At 40.7% G+C, this 18,266-nt stretch overlaps 1 protein-coding gene across 2 annotated transcripts in view; it reads right to left on the reverse strand.

Annotated features, from left to right (window-relative positions):
• Positions 1–18,184, reverse strand: part of COQ3 (coenzyme Q3, methyltransferase) — a 29,269-nt gene extending 11,085 nt beyond the window's left edge. Inside the window, exons 1-2 of one of the 2 annotated variants that reach the window (XM_050786594.1) lie at positions 13,717–18,184; positions 3,292–3,418 (exon numbers count right to left, since the gene is read on the reverse strand). In XM_050786594.1, coding sequence (XP_050642551.1) covers positions 3,292–3,418; positions 13,717–13,729 — 140 coding nt within the window. In that variant the 5' untranslated portion in view covers positions 13,730–18,184. Of the gene's footprint in view, positions 1–3,291; positions 3,419–13,626 lie in introns of both variants that reach the window. The other variant, XM_050786593.1, reaches the window with a different exon arrangement.
• Between the last annotated feature and the right edge of the window lie 82 nt (positions 18,185–18,266).

Below are 18,266 nucleotides of genomic sequence, written 5' to 3' on the forward strand. Positions count from 1 at the left end.
ATTCAAAACAGAACTTTATAAAACTTTGCCTTCTAATAATAATAATAATAATAATAATAATAATAATAATAATAGCTGGTTGGGTGTGGTGGCTCACATCTGTAATCCCAGCACTTTGGGAGGCCGAAAGGGGCAGATCAAGAGGTCAGGAGTCTGAGACCAGCCTGACCAACATGGTGAAACCCATCTCTACTAAAAATATAAAACTTAGCTGGGCATGGTGGTGTGTACCTCTAATCCCAGCTACTCAGGAGGCTGAGGCAGGAGAATCGCTTGAATCTGGGAGGTGGAGATTGCAGCAAGCCGAGATTGCGCCACTGCACTCCAACCTGGGCAACAGAGCGAGACTCTGTCTCAAAATAAATAAATAAATAAATAAATAAATAAATAAATAAATAAATGCTACCATTTATTGAGCACTTATTAAATTCCAGGTATTGTTTAAGAGTTCCACATATATTACCTCACTTAACCCTTCCAACAACTCTGAAAGTGGGTACTATTATTATCTCTATTTTACAGATAAGGGAGGCTCAGAGAGATTAAGTAAATGGTGGGGCCGGGATTTGAACACAGGTACCTCCATCTTCTCTGCTCCATTTCTCCTGCCACAATTCTAACCCAAGCACCCATCATCTCTTGCCTGAACTATTGTCCTAGCTTTCTAACTGGGAGCTGCTTCCTACCTCATCCCTTTCCAATCTGTTCTCCATGATGCATCTAGAGTGATTGTTCCAAAATACAAATCTGATTGTTATTTTCCTGAATAAAATGCTTCCATATCTTCCCAGTGCCATTAGAAAAAAGACCAAAATCCCTTAGCATAGTTTACAAAGTTCTGAATTATTTAGTGCTCAGTTTCCTCCCTTTCCAAACTCGCTTCCTTCTATTCTCCTCATCCTTCCCACTCCAGCCACATAGGTCCTTTTTCAGTTCTTTGGACTGGTCATGCACGCTGTTTCCTCAGGTACTTCACATAGGTTAGTTGTTCCCTCTGCCTGGAACATTCTTCCCACCTCCTTCCTTTCCTCTCCCAAACGCCTAATTAATTCCTTCTCATCCTTCAGATCTTAGTTTCAATTAAATGTTATCTAAGAATCTTCCCTGATCTGCTGCTCATGGTGGCTCACATCTGTAATCCCAGCATTTTGGGAGGCTGAGGCAGGTGGATCACCTGAGGTCAGGAGTTCCAGATTAGCCTGGCAAACATGGTGAAACCCTGTAGCCAGGTGTGGTGGCAGGTGCCTGTAATCTCAGCTACTTGGGAGGCTGAGGCATGAGAATTGCTTGAACCAGGGAGGTGGAGGCTACAGTGAGCTGAGATCATGCCACTACACTCCAGCCTGGGTGAAAGAGCAAGACTCTGTCTCAAACAAACAAACAAAAAAATCTTCCCTGATCCTCAAAAGTGGGTCATGTTCCCCTCATCCCCCTATCCCCCTATTTTAACTCCTATACCACTTTGTACTTCTTCATGGGGCTGTGTGATTATCTGATCGATCATGTCTGTCTTCCACTAGACCACAAGCACTATGAAGGCAAGGCATGGACTGTCTTCCTTACCATTTTATTCTTAGTGACTAGTACAGTTCCTGGAACACGGTGCTCAGGAAGCACTTGGTAAATGAATAATCTGAAGGGAAAAGCCCAGAAAAGTATATAATTTGCCTAAAATTTTATTTAATTAAATGGAATCAAACAGGAATAACGTGGGATTAGACACTACACTGACTTCCATTTAGTAGTATATAGTATAGAAAAATCCTTCAAAGGGCTGCTCGGGTAAAAGATAATAAGGATGTTAACTTAGAAAAAGTAATGCCATTCACATTTTTATTACGTTTTTTTAGCCACATAACGAGAGCATATTCTATATTCATTACTTTTTTTTCTTTTGAGATTCAAATGTCATTCCTCTTTAATATTATCTTAGGAATATTAGCCCCCTTGTCCATGCTTCATGCAAAGCCTCAGTAATCAAGGACTAATTTACAATAGATAACAGTAGGTGATTGCTCATTTGACTAAGAATGATTTCATATAAACCCAATCTCAAAGGGGCTCATTTACAAGAAGGAGGAACAAGCACTTAGAAAACAGAGTTCAAGGCTGGGCACAGTGGCTCATGCCTGTAATCCCAGCACTTTGGGAGGCTGAGGTGGGTGGATCACTTGAGATCAGGAGTTCAAGACCAGCCTAGCCAACATGGTGAAACTCCTTCTCTACTAAAAATACAAAATTAGCCGGGTGTGGTGGCACATGCCTCTAATCCCAGCTACTCAGGAGGCTGAGTCAGGAGAACTGCTTGAACCTGGAAGGCGGAGGTTGCAGTGAGCTGAGATTGCGCCATTGCACTCTAGCCTGGGGAACAAGAGTGAGACTCTGTCTCAAAAAAAAAAAAAAAAAAAAAAATTAGCTGGCTGTGGTGGCAGGCGCCTGTAATCCCATTGACTTGGGAGGCTGAGGCAGGAGACTCGCTTGAACCTGGGAGGCGGAGGTTGCAGTGAGCCAAGATCGCGCCATTTCACTCCAGCCTGGGCAACAAGAGCGAGACTCTGTCTCAAAAAAAAAAAAAAAAAATTAGCTGGCCGTGGTGGCAGGCGCCTGTAATCCCATTGACTCGGGAGGCTGAGGCAGGAGAAACGCTTGAAGCCAGGAGGTGGAGGTTGCAGTGAGCTGAGATCGCACCATTGTACTCCAGCCTGGGCAATAGGAGTGAAACTCCGCCTCAAAAACAAACAAACAAACAGAGTTCAAGTATTAATGCTATACAATATTTTCACAAGGTTAAAAGTTGGCTTATAAAATACAAATATAGAAAGATATTACTTTCATTCAATTTTACTACCTTAGCCACCTTATCATATTTATGCAGCACCCAAATTATTTATGATTTCTAAAAATTTTAAAATACTATATTAGGTATTGTAAGTAATATTTATGATTTTAATCACTGCATTGTTTGTGTCTTGTCATAAGGACATTATAAGGAAATAAAAATTCTTCTCTAAGTAATAGTCTTATATTGAAAACAAAAGCTATCTCTGAATCTGAATGAAGGTTATTTATTGCCTGTATACTATATTATTCTATTACCATTTCTGTGGGTTTGAAACTCCCCAAATTTAAAAATTATTAGAAAATAAATTAGTTGAGACTACTTAAATAAACACAAGCTACTTTAATCAAACCACATGAACTATTACATACTGACTGGGTTTATTAAAGATAATACTAAAAACCTATTGCAAATAATTACGTGAATATTTGCCACGGTAATAATAAACTCACCTGAAACTCTTTATTCTGTTCAGACAGGAAAAGGTCGTCCTGTAGGATTTGAACCACATGGTTCTGTATTCATTGAAAACCCCTGGTTTAATCTGTAGTATCCAACTGAGCTGGTTCTTCACATAAACTGAAAAAAAAAAAAAAAATTAAATATCTAGAGAAAAGCATTGCACAGCAAGAATCCCTCATATGCATGTAATTGAAGATTTTATTTTATTTTATTATTTATTTTGTTTTAGAGTCTTGCTCTGCCACCCAGGTTGGAGTGTAATGGCACAATCACGGCTTACTGCAGCCTCCACCTCCTGGGCTCAAGCAATCCTCCCACCTCAGCTTCCCAAGTAGTGGGGACTACAGGCACATGCCACCATGCCCAGCTAACTTTTGTTGTTATTGTCATTGTTGAGATGGGGTCTCCCTATGTTGCTCAGGCTGGTCTGAAACTCCTGGGCTCAAGGGATACTCCTGCCTCAGCCTCCCAAAGTGCTGGGATTTACCGGGCCTGGACAAAATTTTATTTTATATGGTAATGCTATGTTACATTACAATTGATAAACAAAGGGTTTTTGTTTGTTTTTTACTTAAGATTTTACCTAAAAAGTAAAATAAAAGTTTTACGTTCCACTATCTAACTCTAACCCAGATATTTCTAAAATTATTAGCCAAAACAAGTAATGCATATGTTTATAAAGTTTTTCATGCCATTAGTTTTTACATCTACATTATGTACATAAAATGACAGGAATGATATTCAAATATAAAATGTTATGTTTTAAACTAGGATAATATTAATTCTGAAATTGTCAAAATTAGTTCAAATTCTGTCAATTCCATATTAGCTACATGAAATGAATTTTTACATATTTACATTTTTACATTAGCTACATGAAATGAATTTTTACAAATGAATTTTACATATTTTACATTTTTACAACACCCTTTACAGAGGAAAAAAAAAGTATGTGTATATATAACCTAAAATAAACATTCACCCATTCTATATGCTCAACTTACACAGGGGCCTACTTTATGAGCCAGTAGCTGTGTTGCAGAACACTCAGTTGTTCAACAAAGTAGACTTTAGAGCAAAGAAAGTACCAGAAACAAAGAGGGGCATTACATCACAATAAAAGGGATAATCCACCAAGAAGAAAAAGCAATACTGTATGCACCAGCAAGGCACAGTGGCTCATGCTTGTAATGCCAGCGCTTTGGGAGGCTGAGGCAAGCAGATCATCTGATGTCATGAGTTCAAGACCAGCTGGTCAACATGGTGAAACACCATCTCTACCAAAAAATACAAAAATTAGCCAGGCGTGGTGGCATGTGCCTGTATCCCAGCTACCCGGGAGGCTGAGGCAGGAGAATCACAGGAACCCGGGAGGCAGAGGCTGCAGTGAGCTGAGATCGAGCCACTGTACTCCAGCCTGGGCAATGGAGCAAGACTCTGTCTTGAAAAAACTATGTACACCACAAAGAACAGAATTTCAAAACACATAAAGACTCATAGAAATGAAATGAGAAATAAACAAATCCACAATTGTAAGTTGGAGACTTCAACACTCCTGTCTCAGTAATTGATAGAACCACTGGATAGAAAACCAGCAGGGATAAAGAAGAACTGAACAAGACCATTATTCAATACAATCTACTTAAAATGTGTAAAACACTTCCCCCAAACAACAAAATACACATTCTTTCAAGCATGCATGGAACATTCATAAAGATAGACCATGTCCTGAGACACAAAACAAATCTTCACAACTTTAAGTGAGATCACACAAACTATATTTTTGACTGTAATAGGATCAAATAAATAATAGAAAAATAACAGTAAAAAGCAAAACACTTGGGAATTAAACAACATACTTCTAAACAATCCATAAGTCAAAGACAAGTCTCAGGGATATTTTGAAAATTGAAGTAAATGAAAATAAATATACTACATATAAAAATTGGTGGATATAACTAAAGGAGTACTGAGAGGGCAATTTATATCACTAAAATTGTCGTATTGAAAAGGAAGAAAGGGCCAGGCATGGTGGCTCACACCTGTAATCCCAGCACTTTGGGCACTTTGGTAGGCCGAGGCAAGCAGATCACATGAGGTCAGGAGTTCAAGACCAGTCTGGCCAACATAGTAAAACCCTGTCTTTACTAAAAATACAAAAATTAGCCGGGAATGGTGGTACACACCTGTAGTCCCAGCTACCTGGGAGGCTGAGACAGAAGAATCGCTTGAACCTGGGAGATGGAGGTTGCAGTGAGCCAAGATTGCGTCACTGCACTCCAACCTGGGTAATGGAGTAAGACTCTGTCTCAAAAAAAAAAAACAAAAGAAAAGAAAAAAGAAAAGTAAGAAAGGCCTCAAATCAACAATCTAAGTTTCCACCTCAAGAACTAGAAAAAGGAGAGCAAAATAAACATAAAGCAAGAAAGCAGAAATCAGAAAATGATAAAAATAGAAATCAGCCAGATGAGGGGGCTCATATCTATAAACCCAGAGCTTTGGGAGGCCATGGCAATTGATCACTTGAGGTCAGGAGTTCGAGACCAGGCTGGTCAACATGATGAAAGTCTATCTCTGCTAAAAATACAAAAATTAGCCAGACATGGTGGCACATGCCTGTAATCCCAGTGACTCTGGAGACTGAGGCACAAGAATCTCTTGAACCTGGGAGGCAGAGGTTGCAGTGAGCCGAGATGGTGCCTCTGCATTCCAGCCTGGGTGACAGAGTGAGACTCTGTGCCAATAAATAAATAAATAAATAAATAAAAATGAAAATCAATGACATTGAAAACAAAACAAAGCCATAGAAAATACATCAAATCTGAAATTAATTCACTGCAAAAATCAATAAAATTGATAAGCCTCCAGCAAAGCTGACAAAGAAAAGATGTAAATCACCAACATCAAGAAATAAAGAAAGGATATTACTATAGACCTCCAGACATTAAAAGGTTGACAAGAGAATACTACAAATAACTCTACACTCAGAAGTTCTACAATTTAGACAAAATGGACTAATTCTATACAAACACAAACTACCAAAATTCATATAGGATAAAATAGAGAGCCTGAATAACTGATAACTACTAAAGAAATTGGATTCATAGTTAGAAACCTGAAAAACAAATCTCCAGTCTTGGATGGCTTCGCTGGTGAATTCTACTAAACACTTAAAGAGATAACAACCAATTCTACTTAATCTCTTAAAAAAATAGAAGGGTAAGGAATACTTCCCAGGCCATTTTATGAAGTCAACATTACTCTGATACAAAAATCAAAGAGTACAGCAAAGACTACAGACCAATTCGTCTCAGGAACAGACATAAAAATTCTTAGCAAATATTAGCACAATATAATTCAGCAACATATAAATAGAACAATACAGCACAACCACGTGAGATTTATTCCAGGTATGCAACACACAATATAATTCAGCAACATATAAATAGAACAATACAGCACAACCACGTGAGATTTATTCCAGGTATGCAACACTAGTTCAACATTTAAAAAATCAGTTAATATAATCGACCATATTAACAACAAAAAAAAGAGTAACACACCAGGCGGGGCGGCTCACACCTGTAGTTCCAGCACTTTGGGAGGCTGAAGAGTCAAGATTGTTTGAGCCCAGGAGTTCGAGACAAGTCTGGGCAACCTAGTGAGACCCTATCTCTACAGAAAAACTTTAAAAATTAGCCAGGTATAGTGGTGTGCATCCATGGTCCTTGCTACTGAGGAGATTGAGATGGGAAGACTGTTTGAGCCTGGGAGGCAGAGGCTGCAGTGAGCCATGATTGTACCACTGCACTCCAGCCTGGGAGACAGAGCAATACTGTCTCAAAAAACAAACAAGTGAAAACCAAAAACCAAAACAAAACAAATACCAAACATAATCATGTTGATTGATACAAAGTATTTAACAAAATCCATATCCATTACGATTAAAAACTTTTGGCAAACTAAGAATGAAAGAGAAATTATTTTACAAAACAGCTATAAAAACCTATAGCTCATGTAGTACTTAATAGTGAAAGACTCAGCCCTTTCCCCCTAAAATCAGAAACAAGGTAAACACATCCATTCTCACTACTCTTATTCAACATAGTACTGAAAGTCTTATTCAGTGCAATTAGGCAAGAAAAGGAAATAAAAGGTATACAGAATGTTAAGGAAGAAATTAAACTGTCCCTATTGTCTATATAGAAAATCCTAAGAAATCTTTAAAAGGCTCCTGGAACTAATAAGTGAATTCAGAAAGGTCAAAGATTAAAGGCCAGGCGTGGTGGCTCACACCTGTAATCCCAGCACTTTGGGAGGCTGAGCTGGGCGGATCACCTGAGGTCGGGAGTTCGAGACCAGCCTGACCAACATGGAGAAACCCTGTCTCTACTAAAAATACCAAATGAGCTGGGCATAGTGGTGCATGACTGTAATCCCAGCTACTCGGGAGGCTGAGGCAGGACAATTGCTTGAACCCAGGAGGCGGAAGTTGTGGTGAGTAGAGGTTGTGCCATTGCACTCCAGCCTGGGCAAGAAGAGCAAAACTCTGCCTCAAAAAAAAAAGAAAGGTCAAAGATTACAAAGGTAACACAAAAATCAGTCTTGTTTCTATATATTAACAGTGAACAAGTGGAAGGCAAAATTCAAAATGTAAAATGCCTTATCATTTTAAATCATTCCAAAAAAATTTTCATTGTTGCATAAATCAAACAAAAACATGTACAGAATCTATATGCTTAAAATTACACAACACTGATGAAATAAATCAAAGAATAAACGTGAGACATATTGGAAAATTCAACATAGTAAAAACATCAGTTTTCCCCAAACTGACCTATACATTTAATACAATTCCTATCAAAATCTCAATAGCCTTTTTTTTTTCGGTAGACACAGACATACTGACTTTAAAATTGATATAGAAAGGCAAAATAGGCCAGGCGTGGTGGCTCATGCCTGTAATCCCAGCACTTTGGGAGGTTGAGGCAGGTGGATCACTTGAGGTTAGGAGGTTGAGACTAGTCTGGCCAACATGGTGAAACCCCGTCTCTACTAAAAATAAAAAAATTAGCCAGGCGTGGTGGTGGGCACCTGTAATATGAGCTACTCAGGGGGCTGAGGCAGGAGAATTGCTTGAACCCAGGAGGCAGAGGTTGCAGTGAGCTGAGATCGCACCATTACACTCTAGTATGGGTGACAAGAGCGAAACTCCGTCTCAAAAACTAAATAAGTAAATAAACAAAAAACTTACGTATACACGCACACACACACACACACATCCTCACTCTCTCCCACAATGAGTGCATGTACTGGTGGCATAAACCAAATAAGGTCTGTAGTGGAGTCAATTAATTATACTAAAGTTGATTTCCTGGCTTCAACAACGTGCTATGAATGGTATCACCAAGGAACTGGGTGAATAGTATATGGAAATTCTCTCTGTGTGTTTGGGGTTCTTGTTTTGTTTTGTTTTGTGTTTTGGGGGAACAGGGTCTCACTCTGTCGCCCAAATGGGACTGAAGAGGCATGATCTCAGCTCACTGCAATCTCCGCCTCCCAGTTTCAAGTGATTCTCCCACCTCAGCCTCCCAAGAAACTGGGACTATAGGTGCACACGCCACCATGCCTGGCTAACTTTTTGTATTTTTAGTAGACACAGGCTTTTACCATGTTGGCCAGCCTGATCTCAAACTCTTGACTTCAAGTGATCCGCCTGCCTCGGCCTCCCAAAGTGTTGGGATTACAGGCATGAGCCACCGCACCCAGCCTCTCTGTGCTATTTTTGCCATTTCTTGTGTCTGAAATTATTTCAAAATCAAAAATTTAAAAAAATCAGAAAGTACAAAAGGGTACAGTACAAAGTATCTTTCCTACTCCTGACTGTAGCTATCTAGTTTTTCTCCCTACAAACAACCAATCTTACTAGATTTGTATGTAAGATTCCAGAGGCATTTTATACATACACAATCATTTTAAAGTATCAGTTTCTCATTTTATATAAAATGTAGCAGAATACACTCATTCTTCTGAATGTTTTTCCTCACCTACCAACATATCTTGGAAATTATTTCATATTTTTTAAAAGGCTACGTGCTAATTCATTGTGTGGCTATATTATTTATTTAAGGAGTTCCCTAATGATGGGCATTTGGGTAATTATCAACACTATGAGATTAGGGCCGGGTGAGCACCTGTAGTCCCAGTTACTCGAGAGGCTGGGGCACAAGAATCACTTGAACCTGGGAGGTGGAGATTGCAGTGGGAGAGCTCACGCCACTGCACTCCAGCCTGGGCAAAAGAGTGAGACTCCGTCTCAAAATAACAACAACAACAACAACAACAACAACTAGAGATTAAATGACATAGGTTTTTTTCATTTCATATGTGTTTCAGAGTCCCTGTAGGTAAAATTTCAAGAATGATGTCAAAGGGTATGTGCATTTGTAAATCTGTAATTGCCACTAAATAGATGTTGAACCAATTTACAATCCTTTGGGTAATATATGAGAGTGCCTCATGTTGGTTTTCCCACACTTGCACCCATACAATGTGTTAACCTTTTTTTTTTTTTTTTTTTTTTGAGACAGAGTCTCACTCAGTCGCCGAGGCTGGAGTGCAGGGGCGCGATCTTGGCTCACTGTAAGCTCCACCTCCCGGGTTTACGCTATTCTCCTGCCTCAGCCTCCCGAGTAGCTAGGACTACGGGCACCTGCCACCACACCCGGCTAATTTTTTGTATTTTTAGTAGAGACGGGGTTTCACCGTGTTAGCCAGGATGGTCTCAATCTCCTGACCTTGTGATCTACCCGCCTTGACCTCCCAAAGTGCTGGCCTGAGCCACAGCACCCAGCCTATGTTAAACATTTTTATGTTTGCTAATCAAATACATGAAAATGATATCTTAGTGTAGTTTTAATTAGTTTTTGTTTTTGAGACAGGGTCTCACTCTGTCACCTGGGCTGGAGTGCAGTGGCACAACCTCTGCTCACTACAACCTCCGCCAACGTCGCCCAAGCGATCCTCCCACCTCAGCCTCCCGAGTAGCTGGGACTATAAACTTGGGCCCCCATGCCCAGCTAATGTAGTTTCAATCTATCATGAGTGAGGTTAAGCATCTTTTCTTAAGTTTAATGGTCATTTATATTTCACATTTTGTCTTTTTGTAGTCTCTGCACACTTCTCTCCTGAGCTTATATTTATTTGGTTTTATTTTTTAATCAGCCCTTCACAGTCCATCCCAAATCCATTACAATGTTCTTTTTTAATAAAGTTCATGTGTCTAGGCTTTTGCTCATTTTATTTATTTATTTATTTACTTATTTACTTACTTATGAAACAGGGTCCAGCTGTGTTGCCCAGGCTGGAGTGCAGTGGTGCGTTCATGACTCACTGTAGCCTCTACCTCCCGGGCTCAAGTCATCCTCCTACCTCAGCCTATTCAGTAGCGAAGTCCACAGGAGCACACCACCATGCCCAGCTAAATTTTGTATTTTTCTTTTTTTTTGTAGAGACAGGGTTTTGCTATGCTGCCCAGGGTGGTTTCAAACTCCTCAGCTCAAGTGATCCACCTGCCTCGGCCTCCCAAAGTGCTGGGATTAAAGGTGCTCCGCTTGGCTTTTGTTCATTTTATTTCCTTTTCCACCAACTCTATCTGGACTACCTTTTAAGACCCAGTTCAAATATCACCTGCTGTATGACTTTAGGTAGATAGATGAAATATTATTAAAGAATAAAGTTTAACTATATAAACTGTGATACATAGATAAGGACATATAAGGTATTACTATTATGAAACTAAGCCTTAGAAATTTTAACAATATCTGCCTTCTACAGACAGAAAACCCCTGATCTCTCTCTTACCTCCTCTATTTCTGGAAAATGAATCCCTAAGTTATCAGTATTGCTACAATTCTCAAGAGGTTTAAAAACCACCTTAGACCAGATGCAGTGGCTCGATGCCTGTAATCCAAACACATTGGGAGACCAAGGTGGGTGGACCGCTTGAGCCCAGGAATTCAAGGCCAGCCTAGACAATGTGGTGAAACACCTTCTCTACTAAAAATATAAAAATTAGCCGTGCATTGTGGTGCCTGCTTGTAGTTCCAGCTACTTGGGAGGCTGAGGTGGGAGGACCGATTGAGCCAGGGAGGCCAAGGCTGCCATGAACTGTGGTCATGCCACTGCATTCTAGCCTGGGGTACAGAGCAAGACCTTGTCTCAAAAAAATAATTAATTAATCTAAAAAGTAAAAATAAAAACAACTCTACCATCTGACCACAACTGAAAGAGAGTAATTGAGTTTGTATTTAAACAGAATGCTACCAATTCCTTCTCTACCTTGAATCTGTGATCATCCTGGTATTTGAGATTTTAAAGGAATGGGAAAAGGTTTTTTTCATTTTATTTATTGAAAAGTCATTTATTCAGCACCCACCAGGCACCATGCTGATGGTGAATAAAACAGGTAACAGACTTTTACCCTGCCAATATTTTATTTCCAGCAATCATAATTTATTGTCTGGATTACTCTAAGGTCTTCCTGGGCCTAGACTTGCCTGCTTCCGTCCCACTTTCTATGTAGACAGCTGTGAAGACAGCTATATAGACAGCTGCCAAGTGTTATTTCCTAAACATAAATCTGCTCATGTTGCTTCTTCAGTAATTTCCACTGTCCACAGGATAGTGTACCTCAGGAGGTGTGCCTGGCCTTTCATGAATGTGTCATGGACAAAAAGGCCTCTTGCCTCATCCCTTGCCACCCCCTGCCTTTACCTCCGGCCCTCCACCTACAAATTTTACTTTTCAAGGAACCTTTTGTGGTTACTCACAAACTTTCTCACAGATTCTCAAGCCGGTCCTTTCCCCTTTCCAACTGCTTTTTTTTTTTCTTTTGAGACAGAGTCTTACTCTGTTGCTTAGGCTGGAGTGCAATGGCATGATCTTGGCTTACTGCAACCTCTGCCTCCCAGGTTCAAGCGATTCTCCTGCCTCAGCCTCCCGAGTAGCTGGGATCACAAGCGCCCACTGCCACGCCCGGCTAATTTTGTATTTTTAGTAGAGATGGGGGTTTCGCCATGTTGGCCAGGCTGGTCTCGAACACCTGACCTCAAGTGAGCTGCCTGCCTTGGCCAACTGCTTCTAAAACTGACCACCTCCTTCAGGATTTCGCTAAATATCCCATTCAAGAAGTTTCCTTGATCCCAATTATGGATTATAGGCTCCTTCTATGTTCACCCCTCAAAAACTGGAACTAGGTTTACTGTATCTTTTCTAAATTTTTGATTATAAAAGACACATACGTTTACTAAAAAAAAGTTCATTAAAAGCAAAGCATATAAAGGATAAAATGACAGAAAATCACCTACTCTACCACAGGCAATCACTGCAAAATTTCTCTATATATCTCCACCTATAACTCCAAGTTCATTATCCATACTGATTTGTAACTTTTTTTTGTTTTTGGCTTCTTCCAGGAAACAATGAAACTTTACTTTCTTAACACTATATCTTATTATTTTTCCATGTGGATACAAATAGATTTAAATCATTTTTATTGGCTGCACTATTTTTCCACTGTATGATAGTACCAGCTAATAACCTTTATTAATGGGCGGTTAGATTCTCCATTTTTTTGTTCATTATATCCTGATCTTAGGTCTATCCTAACATTTTTAAAGAGATCCTTGCGGCGTCATTCATTTCTAAATTCCCAGTGCTCATAACAGTGTCTGGCATACAGTATTTGTTAAGAGTTCCATGTAAAAGATGAGCTTGTTTCTACTTAACACTGAGAGTTCGAAAATCAGACTGTCTACAAGCACCGAGCAGTGCGTTATTTTCTTGATTTCATTTGCAAATGCAGTCTGTTGAATTAACCTATTAATCAAAAAGTAGTACAGCTGCCTTAAATTCTTTCTGAAAAAACAGCAAGCTTTGTGCAAACAAAACACAGATACAAAGCTATGCATAACTACGAGGCGCGAGTTACTCCTGCCCCGACAAAGGAAAGATGCATGACCTTCAAGACCGCAGCACACGCAGAGTGGGTCTCCGGCTCCTGGGGCAAGGAGCTCAGCCACCAGACACCCGCGGCCTGCGCTTTTCCAGACAGGACCACTGGTACTGAGTTCTTTACCCCGACGTCCGCCAAGGGGACTATGCCAGGTTTACAATGGAGAGAGCTGGGACCAGGGCCAAGCCTCAGGTTTCGCGCTGACCCCTCGCGAGCTCCAGCTACAACCCACCGCCCCACCCCCAGCGCATGCGCAGAGCTGCGAGCCCTCGCAATGGACTGCATGCGAGGGACCTCCGCACACACTCACCCGAGGAAATTAGAGGACGTACAGCTTTTGTATTACGGCCTCCAGGCCCCAGCACTCTTAAAAACCAACCCCCCGAGGAGCCCAGCTTACCGCCGCCCCACATTGCGACAAACGATCCCACCTCTTTTCCGGTCCCTCTCGAAAAAAGATCCCCAACATCAAGGTTCCGAGATCCACTTTCGCCCTCTGCAGCCGACTTTTTTTTTTCTCCTTTGCGGAGTCTGTTCCGTTGCCCAGGCTGGAGTACAGTCCCTCATCTGGGATCACTGCAATCTCCGCCACTCGGGTTCAAGCGATTCTCCATGTTGGCTGGTCTCCAATTCCTGACCTCCTCAGGTGATCCACCCGCCTTGGCCTCCCAAAGTGCTGGGATTACAGGCGTGAGCCACCGCGCCCGGCCTGCAGCCAACTTTCATGATTGTATCGAGTGTTGTGTATGTATGGCTATACTTTCACGCTCATCTAGCAAACTGTACATGAGATGAAACTGTAAGATATTTTTACTATCATAAACTTTGAAGATCCTTTATTTCTATAAGACCACCTGAAACCTCATGTTCAAAGTTGACCTCAATCAGGCCATTACTTTGTGCTGTGTGATCTTTTATTGCCATGTAGCTCTATTTCACACTTAACAGATGTCTCTTCAAGGACTTTTATATTCCTGTAAGACGCTGACCCTAATGCTAAGAATCGCAAGAGTATGGGAGCACGTCTTCCTCAAGGGAAGAATTCTTTCTCCTTTCAAGGCACTCAAATATCAGATGGCCAGAAGGCCAAATGTAAAACTTATTTTCTGCAAATGACTATTATCCTGTACCGGGTATATACATCATGTAGTAGGAGGCGTTTGTGGCTCCGTCTAGGCAAACTTCATTTAGAGCTAGGAACAGTGATCAGTAACATTCTACCTCTAAATGCACAAAAAGTCTTTCTTTGGGTAGGAACAATGACAAATCTCCAACATTGAAGGCAAAAAAATATTCCGTATTTTCAACAGGCAGGGTCAAATTGGTAAAGGGTTCTTTCAATTAGTGAAATTTACCATTCAGGAATAGTTTTTTTTTTTTTTTTTTGAGACAGCCTCACTCTGTTGCTCAGGCTGGAGTGCAGTGGCACGATCTCAGCTCACTGCAACCTCCGCACCCCCAGGCTCAGGTGATTCTCATGCCTCAGCCTCCTGAGTAGCTGGGATTACAGGTGTATGCCACCACTCCCGGCTAATTTTTGTAGTTTCAGTCAGGGTTTCACCATGTTGGCCAGGCTGGTCTCAAACTCCTGACTTCAGGTGATCTGCCTGCCTCAGCCTCCCAAAGTTCTGGGATTACAGGTGTGAGCCACCCCACCCAGACAGGAATAGTCTTTCATTTATGGTTCTTAGCTAAAATATTGACCTCCTCCTAAGAGTGGTCGCACTTTTCAGTTGCTATGTCCTCTTCAGAGCTCCTCTACCCTTAGATACATGATCATCTCTCCACATGAAGGCAGAAAGCTCTGCACAAAAGAAAATGTAGCATGTGTTACATTTATTGGAGTGACACATCCAAGGAAAAAGCAAACTACAAGCATGATTAAATAAAGTTCTAGGAGCTTTGTACGTACTTTCTTTGAACGTACCACACTTCAATGGGCTTCAAAGCCTTTCCAATACATTTTCAGTTTAACAAGAAAGGGAATCAATGATTTGCCTTAATGCTGACGAGAAGTACGTCTTTTAAACACCCAGAATTAGTCTGGCCCAGATAAGCAAAACTAGCTAATAGTACTTCTCGCTACAAACATCAACAAAAGGTTTTCCCAATGACTCTTAAACCTAAGTGGTATTGGAAAGTTGTATTGGCTGTAATGCAGCATATGGCCATTGTTGGAGATACTTCCCCAGACTATTATGATGATCTCACCTGTAAGAGTCTACATATTTATTCTGCCATAAAACTCTTAATGTCTATTTTGTAATTCAATTTTACAAACATTTTTTTTTCATCCAAGGGTAAAGTGCTCCCTTGTAGCTTTGAAATCATAAACAGCTGGGTGCAGAGGCTAACGCCTGTAATCCCAGCACCTTGGGAGGCCGAAGTGGACGGATCATCTGAGGTCAAGAGTTCAAGACCAGCCTGGCAAATATGGTGAAACCCCACCTCTACTACAAAAAATACAAAAATTAACTGAGCATGGTGATGGAAGCCTGTAATCCCAGCTACTTGGGAGGCTGAGGCAAGAAAATTGTTTGGGAGGTGGAGGTTGCAGTAAGCTAGATCACACCACTGCACTCCAGCCTGGGCAACAGAGCAAGACTCTGTCTCCAAAAAAAAAAAAAAAAAAAAAAAGAAAGAAAAAAAAAGATATACCACTAGTTTAACTGGTAAGTTTTCACATTTACTTAAATATTTTACATAAATTGGTAACTCAGAATAATTCTATCATAACTACCAAAATCAGAATGTGGCAGATTTAACCAAGGTATCTTTAAAGGAACTCTACAGGTATCTGATAAACCTTTATGGTATAAATATAACCCATGTGTGCTTTTTAAAGAGCTAAAGCCCATTTTCTCTTTTAAATTTCACACATTACAACCAAATTCCACTTAAAACTGAAAAACTTAACAGCTGGATGTGTTTAGAAATAATCTAATTTGGCCGGGTGCGATGGCTCACACTTGCAATCCCAGCATGTTGGGAGGCCGAGGCAGGCGGATCACGAGGTCAAGAGATCAAGACCATCCTGGCCAACATGATGAAACCCCGTCTCTACTAAAAACACAAAAATTAGCTGGGCATAGTGGCACATGCCTGTAGTCCCAGCTACTTGGGTGGCTGAGGCAGGAGAGTTGCTTGAACCCGGGAGGCGGAGGTTGCAGAGCCATCACGCCACTGCACTCCAGCCTGGCGACAGTAAGACTCCATCCCAAAACAAAACAAAAACCGCATCTAATTCCTCCCTTACAGCTGAATAAGTTAGGCCCATGGTGATTAGTGATTTGCCTAAAACACATCAAGAAACAGAGCCAGCTCAATCCAACGACTCTTAATACTTCCATTTACGCAGTTGGCTGGGAGCGATGGCTCACGCCTGTAATCCCAGTACTTTGGGGGGCCAAGGCGGGTGGATCACCTGAGACCAGGAGTTCGAGACCAGCTGGCCAACATAGCGAAACCCCGTTTCTACTAAAAATACAAAAATTAGCCAGGTGTGGTGGCGGGTGCTGTAATCCCAGCTATTCAGGAGGCTGAGGCAGGAGAATCACTTGAACCCAGGAGGTGGAGGTTGCAGTGAGCCAAGATTACGCCACTGCACTCCAGCCTGGGCAACAGCAAGACTCCATCTCAAAAACCAAAAAACAGTAACTATGCAGTCATATATTGCTTAACTTGGGGACATGTGACAAATGTGTAATTAGGTGCTTTCATTGTGATGTGAACATCATAGAGTATACTTACATAAACCTAGATGGTATAGACTACTACACACCCAGGCTACATGGTATAGCCTATCGCTCCTAGGCTACAAATACTATATTGAGAACCGTAGGCAACTGTAATACAATGGTTTTGTGTATTTAAACGCAGAAAGGGTACAGAAAAATACCACATTATAATCTTATGGGACCACTGTTGTATATGTGGCCTGTCACTGACTGAAACGTCGTTATGTGGTATATGACTGTACTCAGTACATTTTAGAAACTTCAATAAATACATTTAAATTTATCTAAGAGAAGAAAAACTCAGTTTAGATGTAAAGATTTCCATAAGGCAACACTACAGGGACTGTAAACCTAATACAGCTCCTATGTAAAAATTCCCAAATACAATAAAAAGTTTTTTTTTTTTTTTTTTTTTGAGATGAGTCTTGCTCTGTCGCCCAGGCTGGAGTGCAGTGGCACAATCTCGGCTCACTGCCAGCTCCGCCTCCTTGGTTCACATCATTCTCTTGCCCGGCCCCCCCAGTAGCTGGGACTACAGGCGCCGGCCACCACACCCAGCTAATTTTTTGTATTTTTAGTAGAGACGGGGTTTCACCGTGTTAGCCAGGATGGTCTCGATCTCCTGACCTCATGAACCGCCCACCTCAGCCTCCCAAAGTGCTGGGATTACAGGCGTGAGCCACCCCACCCAGCCAAAAAAAATTCTTTACTATTACCTTTCACATGTTTAAGGAAACAAAAAACTCAGGACACTAAAAACAGACTGCGAAATTTACCTACTTGGTATTACACCACTAGAAACAGATGCTAAAAAGGTAATTTTATAGTGGCAGAAAACATATACACTAATGAGATTCCACACCAATTTTTATTTATATTTTGGGGCCTGAAACAAATCTTATAATCACCTCTTTCAAATTACATTATATTCCCTTAATGGTGTGGTTTACCCCCACTCCACAAAAACAATTACAACTAACACACTAGAAATATTTTTTTAATAGAACCTCTTAAAGAAGACATTTTCATTAACCAATCCAGACCAAGGATTGTCTCAAAAATTTAATCTGTTAATTTTCTGGTGGTGTTATTTTAGAAAATATTTCATAATCAAATTATACATCTAACTTTTATGTAAGTTTTTGCATTCACATCCTAAATCATGAAAACCCTACCTTATAAAACCTTACCACTCAAGGTAAATACTGTATCG

Source organism: Macaca thibetana, chromosome 4 (genome assembly GCF_024542745.1).
Source record: "Macaca thibetana thibetana isolate TM-01 chromosome 4, ASM2454274v1, whole genome shotgun sequence".
NCBI classification, from domain to species: Eukaryota; Metazoa; Chordata; class Mammalia; order Primates; family Cercopithecidae; genus Macaca; species Macaca thibetana.